This window comes from Cherax quadricarinatus, chromosome 52 (genome assembly GCF_038502225.1).
Source record: "Cherax quadricarinatus isolate ZL_2023a chromosome 52, ASM3850222v1, whole genome shotgun sequence".
NCBI lineage: Eukaryota > Metazoa > Arthropoda > Malacostraca > Decapoda > Parastacidae > Cherax > Cherax quadricarinatus.
In genome coordinates this window covers 11249827-11265177 of record NC_091343.1, presented here as the reverse complement: position 1 = coordinate 11265177, position 15351 = coordinate 11249827, and the positions used below count along the sequence as shown (strand labels likewise).

Below are 15351 nucleotides of genomic sequence, written 5' to 3'. Positions count from 1 at the left end.
GAGAGAGTCTGGATTAAAGGAGGGTCCATCAGCAAGAAGAGAAGATAAAGAAAGGGCAACAGAGAGGAGACAACTTTGGAGGTAAATTCTACATGCTCGTTGATAGCGTGGACAGTCCAACAGAATGTGACAATTCTCACAGAGAGGAACAGGGCTCCTTTCCATGAGATACCCGTGAGTAAGACAAGAGTGGCCATTGAGAAGACGGGAAAGAGTAATCTCCCAACTCCGACACTGGTGACAAGAAGACGGCCAGAAACCTATATTCGGTTTAATAGCATGAAGTTTGTTATGGAGCGGATCAGATCAACGTTGTTGCCAATGGGTGCGAAGATGGGTATCAATTTCAGCAAAATAGTTTGTGAATGGAACACCTCTATATGAAAATGGGAGGTCATGTACTGCTGACCGCACAGCAGTGTCTGCCTATTCGTTGCCCTGTATGTCAACATGACCGGGGACCCAGCAAAAAACAATATCTTTGTGTTTGCTAGAGGTACGGTGTAACCAAAATTGGGTACAAAGAACTAGGGGGTGAGGTGTATCAAATTTTCGTATAGCCTGTAAAGCACTAAGGGAGTCTGAAACGACCACAAATGGTGTCACAGGCATAGATGCTATACAGATAAGTGCTACAAGAATATCATACAATTCAGCCGTAAAAATGCTAGCCGAGGATAATAAATGTCTTTGCACGACACTGTCCGGAAAAACTGCTGCGAATCCGACGCCGTCAGAAGACTTAGAACCACCGGTGTACACTGCGATACAAAGATGTAGGCCACTAGTAGAGGTAAGAATGTAGTTGTTGGCAGGTCACGTCCCTCTCAGATCCAGCCATTCTCACTAGAAGTTGTCCAACTACATTCTTACCTCTGCTAGTGGCCTACATCTCACCTCCTGGCGGTATATAAGGCTCCATCCTGTCACTTCAACTCCAACTCCGCTTGGGAATTATTATGGCGCATTAAAACCAACCCAAATAAGTCAAAGATCACTTCCATAGAAGGCGCGATGTCCCGACTCCTGTCTAACTCAAAACAAGCACCTCCCGCACCCCCATCCCACGCTCCTTCTCAACAGTTGTCCTTGGTGTTACCCTCGACAACACACTGAACCTAAAAACTCACATTACTGCTAAGACTGCACAGGCGGGAATTGCGCTCTCAAGGTTATATAAGCTGAGATGAGCCAGTCCCAAGACAAAACTCCATCAATAAAAAGCACTCATTCGACCTCTACTCTCTTACTCTCCACTCGCTCTGACGTTAACCGCCAAGACAAATGCATTAAAATTCCAACGCATCCAGAATTGAGCATTACGTTGGGTGTTGGGAGTGAGGTGGGACGAATTTGCCACCAGTGAATCTCTCCACCTCATGACAAACACACCGGCTTTGAACGTTATACTGGAAGACACTCAGTGACAAACAACTTGACAGACTTGAAGCATATCATGACCACTGGACTGGTGGCCTGGTGGTTAACGCTCTCGCTTCACACGGTGAGGGCCTGGGTTCTATTCCCAGCCAGAGTAGAAACATTGGACGTGTTTCTTTCCACCTGTTGTCTATGTTCTCCATCAGTAAAATGGGTACCTGGGTGTTAGTCGACTGGTGTGTGGTCGCATCCTGCGACACTGACCTAACGAGGCCTGGTCACAGACCGGGCCGCGGGGGCGTTGACCCCCGGAACTCTCTCCAGATAAACTCCAGATCTCTCCAGATAAACATACTTAGGAGATACTCTCAGACATCCTTACAATGATGTAAATCTCTTTCAAACGTTGTACGACCCGGCACCTCCACCTCAATACAAATAAACCACTTGACTTAATTAGCCTAACTATTCCAACAAATTAAAAGTGCCATTGTCATAGAGCTGTATCTTTGTGCGTTTTGAGCAGAAGCGCTTGCGACGTGCGTTTTCGTCGCCTTTTTACAGTAACCTGTGTCTGTACCGCGACCAGTTGTTGCAAATTGATATACTCACGAGAGTGATACTGAATATTATGTTTCCATTGATTAGCAGTAGGGTATAGTCCTGACACTTTTCCTCCTTCTTAAGAATTTTTCCTCTCCCCCAACTATCTTCTTCATCCTGTCCCCACTTGCCCCTCGCCCTTAGTGGGCCCTTACCTGTGAGTCCTCTGTTCTGTTCTGTTCAACTCCATATTGTTTCAGACTATGGAACTAAACTCTTCTCCAGACTAAGGGAATGACCACCTCAAAACTTCAAGGGTGATGGACTGATTACATCGTCATGTCTCTTCTATCAACTTTTCTGTACTCGACTGAAGAAGCCTACTGTGTAGGCGAAACGTTTCGAAATAAAGATACCTAACTGTTGCATATATGTCTTACCTAACAACCTGTCGGTATTTTATACCATTTAATGATCACTATCTTGTAAATCTGGAAGAACAGATCACGCGAAATCAAGTACAATGAGCGAGGAACAGATAGAAACATTAATGCAGGAGAGAGACCGAGTACGAGAGTCAAAATGAGTAGGAGCACCAGTGTTTAAAACATACGAGGATGAGATGTGAGAAGAATCTCCAACTGACTGATCACCATGAGAATCGCAGTGGGACCCTCCCTACAGGTGATGATGAGCGTTAAAATCACCCAACAACAATATGGGCGGTGGTACAGATGAAATTAAAAATGTGATATCAGAGATACAGGATGAACGGGAGGGAGAAAGATTGTAGATGAATGGTTCAGAGAACCGACACGTTGATAAATTAGACACATGTGCAACTCTTGGGTATCTTTACTGAGGAAACGTTTCGCCAAACAGTGGCTTCATCAGTCCATACAAAGGAGAATCCTTTGGATGGACTGATGTTAAAAAGATTAGCCAAAGGTATGCTAAGTTCCTCTTTACATTCCTTTAACACCCTTGCAAACAGTTCATCAGGGCCTGAGGATTTGTTAGGTTTTATTTCTCTCTTTAATTGATTATATTGATTTCTTAACTGCCCATCCCCTCTTTTGATACGCCTATATATGCCTCTCTTTTGACCAATGAGATGTTTTAATCTATTGTTCATCCATTTGGGATCCTTTTTGTTAGATCTAATTTCCCTACTCGGAACAAAAGTTGTCTGGGCAGAGAGAACTATGCTCTGAAATACGTCATATTGGCAACCAAGATCACCTACCTGACCCATAGTCAGGACATCCCAATTTAGCCCACCCAGGTAATTTTTCAGTCCCATGAAATCGGCCAAACGAAAATCTGGGACAGAGATTTGATTGCAGTTATCTGGGTAATTCCATGATATATTGAAACTAAGTGATCTGTGTTCACTTTCCCCAAGCTAATCATTAACCTCAAGATTATTAATTAGTGACTCTTTGTTGGCTAGAACCAAGTCAAGCAGATTGTTTCCTCTAGCTGGTTCTGTCACAAACTGTTCTAAAAAGCAATCCTGAACCGTATCAAGAAAGTCACTAGACTCAAGATTTCCTGTCATATTGTGCCAATCAATTTGTCTAAAGTTAAAATCTCCCATTATCAAAACATTTTCATATCTAGATGCCTTATGAATTTCGTCCCATAACAGCTTACTGCACTCCCTATCAAGGTTTGGGAGCCTATAAATCACACCCAAAATTAATATGTCACGACCCTTGAGAAACTGTAGCCAAACAGATTCTGTGTTCGATGTTTCTAATCTTATATCATGTCTAAGACAACAATTTAAATTTTCTCTGACATCCATCGCCACTCCACCACACTTCCTGTTGACCCTATCAGTGTGGAATAGTTTATAACCCTGTATCTTGCATTCACTTCTCTATTTTCAGGTTGAACCAGGTCTCTGTTATACCAATGATATCTATATTACCTACACTTGCAAGTAATCTTAGCTCATCTATCTTATTTCTTAGACTCCTACTATTTGTATAGTAAACTTTAAGGGAGCTAGTCTTTCGTTGCCCTCTGCTATCTCTCTTTGTTTGTTGATCAATTGATTTGCCATTACTAGCAACTTTATTTTGAATATTGTCTTTTAAACATATCCCTGAGGTATCCCAGTAATAACTGCTGTTTTTAACCCTAATACTGCAGCCTGATTGTTAGTCTAATTGCTCAATACTTAGAAGCATTTATTTTTTTTCGAAGAACTAGTTAAACAAGTTTCCAATCTTCACAGATATGACAAATGTTCTTCAAAATGAAACGAAAATATATATAAAAACTATTTACTAATCACTCATTATGAAAACTGTACTTAAATGTATCTTAATGAAAGTGAAGTACTCTAACACATATTAAAAAGTTATTATTGTCATTTTTCCTACTCAAATGTTGAAATATATATATATAGATATGTCGTACCGAATAGGTAAAATATGTGACTTTGGCTTAAATAACAGCACTCTTCTTGCGGAATAAGGCAAGCGAAAATATGTATGCAGTAATTTCGAAAAAATAATTTTGAACTTATTATTAATATTATTATTATTAAAGATTCGCCGGTATTCTCCCGGCCCGGGCCATTTCCAAGTGGTGGCCCGGCCTTGGCTCCCTCTTTAGGGAGTGTCTGAGACCTAAGTCTCCCATGGGAGGAGGCACAAGTTCTCCTCATCTTTTGGACCAACTGTCCCCAGGCCTAGCCATAAGCTAGGCCTCTCTGGTCTACCATCCCCGCCCCAAAGGGCTTAATGGGAATAACAGTCTTGTGAGCTGTAAGCTCGGGCTCAGGCACCTACCCTACCCTAGAAGGGTTAGACATGGTGTCGATGAATTTTGAACTAAACAAAAAAAAAAGTATATTTCATTATGTTTATTTATTATTAAATTATTGTAAACTTATCTAAAATATATTTAGCTGGATTAGGCTAAATTAAAATGCGATTGTTATAATAAGGTTAGATAAGTTTTCTAGAGTTCTTTTGGTACAAAATTAATTTTTACATTAACATGAATGAAAAAATATATTTTTAAATGAATAAGAGAAAATTTGCTAATTGACCCATTTTATTTATCTGGCACGACATTATAAAGTAAACGATGGTTACATTATCCTACATGCTCCACCAACCATCAAGGCGTGGCACAACTTGCTACTTTTTGGCTGTGCTGGAAAGAAGGGAAACGAGGCTAGTCTAAATGATCATTAAATCCTTAAGAAACTTTCCTAGAGCTGATAACCTCATTCGTCTTCCCCATCAATACAAAAACGGGAGAGGCAGAACCCCCACTCACTCTACTGACAGCAAAAAAATCAGTCCAGGTGAGCAAGAAAATTGAAGAGGGCAACACAGTGGGGGCAATTAGAATTATTGCCAGTGAAGATAGAGTTGTGCCCAGGGATGCTGACACTGCTGAAGCACTTAGAGGAAAGCACCCTGCCAGGGAAACCAAGGACATCAACAGCTCCCACACCTCTGTCCCCACTGTGGAACCATTGATTGTGGAAGACTCAGACATTTACAAAGCAATAATGTTGTTCCCATCTGGCTCTGCTGAGGGTTACACTGTAATGAGGCCACAGCATTTAAAGGAAATGGTTAATCCAGTTATTGGGGAGATTGCAGAGACACTGCTTTCAGAGGTTCTTCAACACTTTGTTAGCTTGTCTGATTCCTGACGAAAATAAACCTTTCTCTTTCGGTGCATTACTTTGTGCCCATAAAAAGAAGGATGGAGGAATTAGGCTAGTTCCAGTGGGCAACACTTTTTGTTGCCTCGTTTCCAAAGCTGCTGTCCAAATTATTCATGCAGAGGGGGCCATGACGCTTCAACCAAACCAGCTTGGTTTTGGGGTCTCTCAAGGAAGTGAAGCAGTGGTTCATGCAACAAGGGCATATATCAACAACCTGCCTGAGGACAATGCAGTGGTAAAAATAGATTTCAAGAATGCATTTAATCTCCTGAAAAGAGACGTGGTATTAGCAGCTGTACAAGAACATTTCCCTGGTCTCTTCCATTTTGTTTCAGCTGGATACAGCAAGGAATCAATGCTCCTGTCTGAAGAGCATGCAATCACATCATCAGAGGGTGTTCAGCAAGGGGATCCTCTCGCACGATTTCTCTTCTGTATAGCGGTTAGGGAAATCACAGACTGACCAGTAAGCTAAACATCTGGTTCCTGGATGATGGCACACTAGCAGGTACAAAGGAGTACCTTCTAGAGATCTTACACAGGTGATGACATGGGGACAGGAAATGGGTCTCATCTTGAATCCATCCAAATTTGAAACCATCTCAGTCAGTCAACAAGTGATAGATGCAGTGAGTTCAAAACTACCAGGATCATCAGTCATTGCCCCGACAAATAGGGTCTTGCTTGGAGCACCTCTGGGAAGTGATGCCATTGACACAATTCTCAGGAAGAAACTGGAAGAGATGAGGAGAATGGAACAATGAATAGGCAATCTTGACACCCACGATGCCATGTACCTTGTCGCAAAGTGCTTGAGTCCGCCCTGGTTCACATATTTCCTAGGATGTGCGCCTTCATATGATAACCCTAGAAGACCGGCAGTGGAACCAAGCTACACTTCCATTCAGACTAGGAGGCATTGGTGTCCGCAAGTAATCATAGATTGCACTACCTGCTTTTCTGTCCTCATGCGTTGCATCTAGAGGGCTTGTAGCCGTAATTCTCCTTGATCATCTTAGGGACAAGATTGGAGTCCAGGACCAAAAGTTCATTGACGGAGCCATGATATGGGATAATCTAATGGGCTCTGAAACTAGACCTGCTTCCCCCATCAACTGCAAACAGTCGCACTGGGATGGCCCAGTAGTGGAGAATATAGCCTCAACAATGCTTCAGTGTGTGTCAGGGAAGGATAGAGCTTGCCTCCTGGCAGTGAGAGCTCCTCATGAAGGGGACTTTCTGTTGGCTGTTTCCAACTCTAGCCTTGGCACATGCCTCGACCCACAGACCATCCACATTGATGTTGCCCTTCGACTTGCCGCCCCTATTCTCGCCGAATACAGGTGTATTTGTGGCAGTGAAGCAGTAGACCGATTTGGGTACCATGGTCTTGTGTGCCATAAATCCCAGGGAAAGATTTCAAGACATGAGTAGGTTAATACCATTATCAAGAGGAGCCTCATAACAGCCGGATGCCCAGCAGTAAGGGAACCACCCCAACTATGCAGATCTGATGGCAGCCAGAAGGGTCAAGATGGTATCACCCTTCAAGCCTGGACAGACGGCAAGCAGGTGGTGTGGGACTACACATGTGCATCTACCTTGACTGATACCAATCTCCAATACACCAGGGAGAAAGGAGGGGCAGCCACCAGCTTCAGGGAGTCCCAAAAGTTTATAAAATATGGAGACCTTGCCCATCATTATATGTTTGTTCTCATGGGCTCGGGGACCCTTGGCTGATGTGGAAAGAGTGGGTCTAAGTTAATTATGGAGCTAGGCAAAAGACTCATCAGGGTAACTAGGAATCCAAGGGCAGCTAGTTCTGTTCCAGCGACTCAGCGCTGATGTTCAGAAGGGTAATGCCTGCAGTATTTTGGGCATGAGCCCCTGCTCTGAGGAGCTGGTTGAGATTTTCGCATTATAATCAGTGACAAACACTTAACAATATGTACTAGACATGTATCTCCCACACCTCATGTACTGTATATGCCATCTTTATATCAACAATGTACCTCTTAAATCTGTTGTACCATATTATGCAATAATAATAATAATAATAATAATAATAATAATAATAATAATAATAATAATAATAATAAATATATATATATATATATATATATATATATATATATATATATATATATATATATATATATATATATATATATATATATATATATATATATATATATATATATATAATTAATAACAACACTGCAACTAGCTGGGATATTGAACCTGTGTTGTTTTAGCCCGCCTTATGATGAGCGAAAATTCAAGTCGTATGTCCTTGGATCACGGTGCAACACCTAGCTCTTCTGGGTGCATGATCTTTGTAGGATTGGATGGTCCAGTGGGTTAGAGCGGGCTATAACAACACAGGTTCTATCCCCCAGCAAGTCGCAGTGTTGTTATTGATTAAATACCACTCGTTGGTAATTACAGTACTATATATACTGCTTGTGGAGGCTAGTACACCAAACGGGGAGTAGGATGAAATTAGCTCTGGGTCACTCACACCATCGTATGTCCTCGGATCCCGGTGCAACACCTAGCTCTTCTGGATGCATGATCTTAGTATAATTGGATGATCTAGTGGGTTAGAGCATTGTGAATTTTCCCTCACCATGAGGCAGGCTAAAACAACACGGGTTAAATCCCCCGGCTAGTCGCAGCGTTGTTAGTGATTGATTACCACTCATTAATGATTACAATACTCTCTCTCTCTCTCTCTCTCTCTCTCTCTCTATATATATATATATATATATATATATATATATATATATATATATATATATATATATATATATATATATATATATATATATATATATATATATATATGTCGTGCCGAATAGGCAGAACTTGCGATCTTGGTTAAATAGCAACGCTCATCTTGCCATGTAAAACAAGCGAAAATTTGTGTATGCAATAATTTCGCCAAAATCATTCTGAACCTAGGGGAAAAAATATATTTGATTGTGTTTGTTTAGTATTAATTTATTGTAAACGTATTTAAAATATATTTAGTTGGGTTAGGCTAAAATAAATTGCTCTTGTTATAATAAGGTTAGGTAAGTTTTCTAAGATTCTTTTGGTGCAAAATTAAAATTTTTTACATTAACATTAATGAAAAAAATATATCTTTAAACGTATAAGAGAAAATTTCAAAAAGGGCTCAATTTTAAATGAGTTCTTGCTAATTGACCAGTTTTACATATTCGGCACGACATATATATATATATATATATATATATATATATATATATATATATATATATATATATATATATATATATATATATATATATATATATATGTCGTGCCAAATAGGCAGAACTTGCGATCTTGGCTTAAATAGCAACGCTCATCTTGCCATATAGGACAAGCGAAAATTTGTGTATGCAATAATTTCGCCAAAATCCTTCTGAACCTAACGAAAAAAATATATTCCATTGTGTTTGTTTAGTATTAAATTACTGTAAACAAATCTAAAATATACATAGTTGGGTTAGGCTAAAATAAATTGTTCTTGTTATAATAAGGTTAGGTAAGTTTTCTAAGATTCTTTTGGTGCAAAATTAAAAATTTTTGCATTAACATTAATGAAAAAAATATATCTTTAAACGTATAAGAGAAAATTTTAGAAAGGACTTAATTTTAAATGAGGTCTTGCTAATTGACCAGTTTTACATATTCGGCACGACATATATATATATATATATATATATATATATATATATATATATATCTATATATATATATATATATATATTTATTTATATATATATATATATATTTATTTATTTATTTATTTATTTATTTATTTATTAACACATCGGCCGATTCCCACCAAGGCAGGGTGGCCCGAAAAAGAAAAACTTTCATCATTCACTCCATCACTGTCTTGCCAGAGGGGTGCTTTACTCTACAGTTTATAAAACTGCAACATTAACACCCCTCCTTCAGAGTGTAGACACTGTACTTCCCATCTTCAGGACTCAAGTCCGGCCTTCCGGTTTCCCTGAATCCCTTCATAGATGTTACTTTGATCATACTCCAACTGAATGTTAAGTCCAAAAAACCATTTGCCTCCATTCGCTCCTATCTAACACGCTCACACATGCTTGCTGGAAGTCCAAGCCCCTCACACACAAAATCTCATTTAATCCCTCCCTCCAACCTTTACTAGGCTGACCCCTGCTACAGATTTATATGCTCTCAAAGTCATTCTACTTTGTTTCTTCCTCTCTATATATCTGAACCATCTCAACAACACCTCCTCAGCCCTCTGGATAATAGTTTTGGTAATCCCGCACCTCCTCCTAATTTCCGAACTACGAATTTTCTGCATTATATTCACACGGCACATTGCTCTGAGACATGATATCTCCACTGCCTCCAGCCTTCTTCTCGCTGCAACATTCACCACCTATGTATCACACCCATATAAGAGCATTGGTATAACTATACTCTCATACTTTCCCTCTTTGCTTCCATGGACAAGGTTCTTTGTCTCCACAGACTCCTCAGTGCACCAATCGCTTTTTTCCCCTCATCAATTCTATGATTCACCTCATCTTTCATAGACTTATTTGCTGACACGTCCACTCCTAAATATCTGAAGCCATTCACCTCCTTCATACTCTCTCCCTCCAATCAGATATCCAAACTGTCGTTACCTATTTTTTGTAAAAGCCTCTCATATGCAAACTTGTTCTCCCTTACTACTCTCTTTACGTCATCATTCCACCAGTCGCTCTTCTTCCCTCCCGCACCCACTTTCCTGTAACCACAAACTTCTGCTGAACACTAAAACTACATTCTTAAACCTACCCCATACATCTTCGACCCCATTGCCTATACTCTCACAAGCCTATCTATCTTCCAATAGTTGGCAGTGGATTAGGGCGTCATGCGTTTTCGCCCACCATGAGGCAGGGGAAAGCAGCATGGGTTCGAGTCATTGGCTAGTGCAATGTTGCTATTGATCAATGCCACTCGTTCGTGGTCACAATAATATATTTCATTCGCCAATATATAAATAATATATATATATATATATATATATATATATATATATATATATATATATATATATATATATATATATATATATATATATATATATATATATATATATATATATATGTATATATATTGGCGAATGAAAATTGTTACTATTAATGTAAATACTAAAAGTGAATACATTGCTGAATACAAATTACATAATCGCTGAATCCATTGGTACGCATGACATATACGCACACCGAAAGGTGTGTATCTCGGTGTATATGCACTGAAAATTTATTTTAATTCATATCTAAGAGATTAGTGTAGTCTTGACTGATGCTTAATAAGTTATAAACAGTCTTAATGACCCTTATGTAGACGTTAGTCATTAAATCCCTTTAACCAACCAGCAAATTTCAATAGGTACAGAAATATACTTACCTTTTTGGTAGGAAATAAGATCAAACATCTCATTGATCTCATCCGGATGTCCCACTGGGATGCTGATGGGGTGTGAGGACTCCAGACAGTCTAAAGAGAACACATTCTGGAGGTCTTCAGTAATGAACTGATCCATAATTTTCCAGGTGGGTTCAACCTGTATTAAAAGTAGTCATGGTCATTCAGTTTAAAAATTCGTAGAGAAATGTTTGATCCAGGGTGTATAAAAATCATGAAATTTACGTAACTGGGGCTTGAAACCAGCCCCTCTTCATTTTGTTCACACCTCAGAGAAGTTTTATCTTACATGCTTCAAAAAGCGTGATGTTACAATCTGATGTTAAAATGCTGAGTTGGTTGGAATTTATACTAGGTTCATAGTCTTTCGAGAACGCGAGTCATTAAAGCTGAAAGTCTTATGTACATCACGTCAGGGATGCTTAATGACCAAAATGAAGAATTAAAGTACACTCCTAGCGTAAACTCACTTATGAGATACATATCGTTCTATGTATATAAACCAGTGCGTTAAAGTTCTTGTCCTTATTTGCGTGTTATATTGATGTATTGTGTACTGGAAGCATAACGTATTGTATAAATTTCAAGTTCTGTGTTATTTTAAGTGTATATTCAATATATAAATTTATATATATGAATAAAATACATGTGTAACATTCAATTATCATTACTATCGGAACTTTTCGCTTGTACAACAGGCTTCTTCAGTCCATAAGCGAAGTGAAACAGCGTAGCCAACTTCTCAGGTATGCCTGTGCCTTAGCCCTGAAGATTGACCACCTCCTCCCAAGGGTGTCGGACTTTTCACGTTAAAACTACTACTTCTGTTATATTCGTCTGCATTCGGCTGAAGAAGCCTGCCTTGCTGTTGAAACGTTTCTACAATTAGGATATCTATATGTTTTATATGTGTCTTATTCAAGAACTTGTCGGTATCGCATAACATTAATGAAATTTATTTTGGTTCAGGTAAGTTTCCTTCTGGTGCAACAAAAGTTACATAACTGAGACTCATGTGAGGTCAAACTTTCCATCAAGAATTCCCCTCTCGTTCGTATTTTTTTTTTTTTTTTTTTTTTTTTGCATCTGGATAACAACCAATCTGTGGTTCAATTAATGTAACCGAAGCTTTATTTACATTTTAGTTTAAAAGGATAAAGTAGAAGTATATTTAAATAGTCTCGCACTCTTCCTCTGACTCTCAACCACAAATTTACCGAAAGGATCCTGCCTATCATCATCCAATGTTAAAAGCTAACCCTGGAGGCAACTCACATGGTCCACACCGATGAATTCCACGAAGGAAGCAAAACCTTCATTGAGCCAAAGGTCTGTCCACCAGTCTAGAGTAACGAGATTACCAAACCACTGGTGAGCCAGCTCGTGGGACACCACCCCAGCTACCCACTGCTTGTGCATCGCTGACGACACCTCTGGATCATACAACATTCCTGTCTCCCTGCATAGGACTAGACTCATTAATGATAAACTTTTTGTGTACATATTATGATGATCATAATAATAATAATACTAGTACTAAGGCACTAAATTACACTCAGATTACGTCTGGCACATAGAGATTTAATTGACTAAAAAACAGAATTATTTTTGGATGTGGAATACATGTTACTTATATTTAATGTTTTGTATAGGAAAGAAACAAAAATTTTCCAAGCAATATATATATATATATATATATATATATATATATATATATATATATATATATATATATATATATATATATATATATATATATATATACATATATATATATATATATATATATATATATATATATATATGAAGAAAACATCACAGGGTAGAATTAGTAAAAGTATAAAAGAAATAGTTTAAATTCTATCTGACTTGTAGGTAATGAGTCCCCAGTTTTCCATGGCACTAGACGAGAAGTCAGGAACTGCCATCATATCCAGCTTAGGAAGAGGGAACAAGACGTTGAAGTAATCCTCGAAGTGAGAAAGAATTTTAGGACCTCTCAGCAGGGCGTAGTCTGCCTGGTTAATGGCAGATTTTCGAGTCGTCACTGCAAGAAAGATAATATTTTGAAAAAAAATCCTCCATGGTAATTTTACTGAACTAGAACAAGTATGCAACATTTCAGAAAGTCTGTATAGAACAACGCTGTTAAAATAGATTCTATGCTGTTTTACTTTCAGCTCCGCCAGATATACCAAGTCCGATCACAGGATATATTCACAAAGATCCTTATTTCTCCCAACGTTTTGTATACTGAGAGTTTGTTTTAATCCCTATTTAGGAATTAAATAATTTTACTAGTGAAAAGGTTACGTGCAGCTTTAAAACAATCGATAGGCTTTATATCCACTAACTAACATAGCGGATATCTGTTTTCTGAAAGATTTCATTCTTCTCGGATAAGCATTTCAAGCTCTTTCTCAGTTTAACGATAAATATTCTTTATTCTACAAAGTTACCCGTAACTGTCTGACTGCACACACTGCACACAGACATTTTTACGAACTTTGAGTTCAACTTTATATGGATCTTGACTAAATAGCATTAGCTACACATGAGGTCACCTAATTTCATAAAATTAAGTTGCAATTCATTTGTTTAGAATTCTTTTGCATCAAAAGTTCCGGTTAAAGTTGGTTTTAAAATAAATATAAAATTATCATAATAAAACTAGACTTCAAATTTGAACTCGCATATTTATAAACACAAGTTAATAACCATGAAGGAAAAAAATTAAAGACGTTAAGATATACTTAGATCATTGACATTTATGTGCAAAAATAATAGTAATGTTCTCTAATTATTATTTTGACCATAATTTTCAACTTTTGGTAATGAAAATAAATCACACATGGAATCAAAGAAAGGTTTACTGCGCCACTAAGACCCGCCTCAGGAAACACTTGTCCTGTTTCCTGACGAACCTAACCTAACCTTACCTAACCTAACCTAACCTAACCTTGCCTAACCTAACATAACCTCCGCCAAAGATAATATAAAAACAGATTATCGGTCTTCCTTCTGTCTGATGAACAAGTGTGATGCCAGGTAAACCATATAAAACTCTTCTTTCTACTCTCATTCAGATGCAATGCTTGCATGTGAAAGTGCCTGCATACATATTTGCATACACGCGTGGGCTCACATACTCATGCACACACACACACACACACACACACACACACACACACACACACACACACACACACACACACACACACACACACACACACACACACACACACACACACACACACACACACACACACACACACACACATACACACACACACACACACACACACACACACACACACACACACACACACACACACACACACACACACACACACACATACACACATACACACACACACACACACACACACACACACACAAACACACACACACACATACACACATACACACACACACACACACACACACACACACACACACACACACACACACACACACACACACACACACACACACATACACACATACACACACACACACACACACACACACACACACACACACACACACAACACACACATACACACACACACACACACACACACACACACACACACACACACACACACACACACACACACACACACATACACACATACACACACACACACACACACACACACACACACACACACACACACACACACACACACACACACACACACACACACACACACACACATACACACATACACACACACACACACACACACACACACACACACACACACACACACACACACACACACACACACACACACACACACACACACACACACACACACACACACACACACACACACACACACACACACACACACACACACACACACACACACACACACACACACACAGAAGGGACTCCAGAAAGACGGAGAGGTGGGGCACACCACCAAGTGCTGGACACAGTGCACACAACCGAGGAAGAAGTGAAGAGGCTTCTGAGTGAGCTAGATACCTCAAAGGCAATGGGGCCAGATAACATCTCCCCATGGGTATTGAGAGAGGGAGCAGAGGCGCTATGTGTACCCCTAACAACAATATTCAATACATCTATCGAAACAGGGAGATTGCCTGAGGCATGGAAGACAGCAAATGTAGTCCCAGTCTTTAAAAAAGGAGACAGACATGAAGCATTAAACTACAGACCAGTGTCACTGACATGTATAGTATGCAAAATCATGGAGAAGATTATCAGGAGAAGAGTGGTG

The 15351-nt window shown here is 39.0% G+C and overlaps 1 protein-coding gene across 1 annotated transcript in view; it reads right to left on the bottom strand.

Annotated features, from left to right (window-relative positions):
- LOC138854198 (uncharacterized) overlaps positions 1-15351 on the bottom strand; it is a 141953-nt gene that overhangs the window by 116654 nt on the left and 9948 nt on the right. Inside the window, exons 6-8 of the mRNA XM_070095991.1 lie at positions 12971-13148; positions 12377-12560; positions 11084-11240 (exon numbers count right to left, since the gene is read on the bottom strand). Of these exons, the coding sequence (XP_069952092.1) occupies positions 11084-11240; positions 12377-12560; positions 12971-13148 (519 nt within the window). The remainder of the gene's footprint in view (positions 1-11083; positions 11241-12376; positions 12561-12970; positions 13149-15351) is intronic.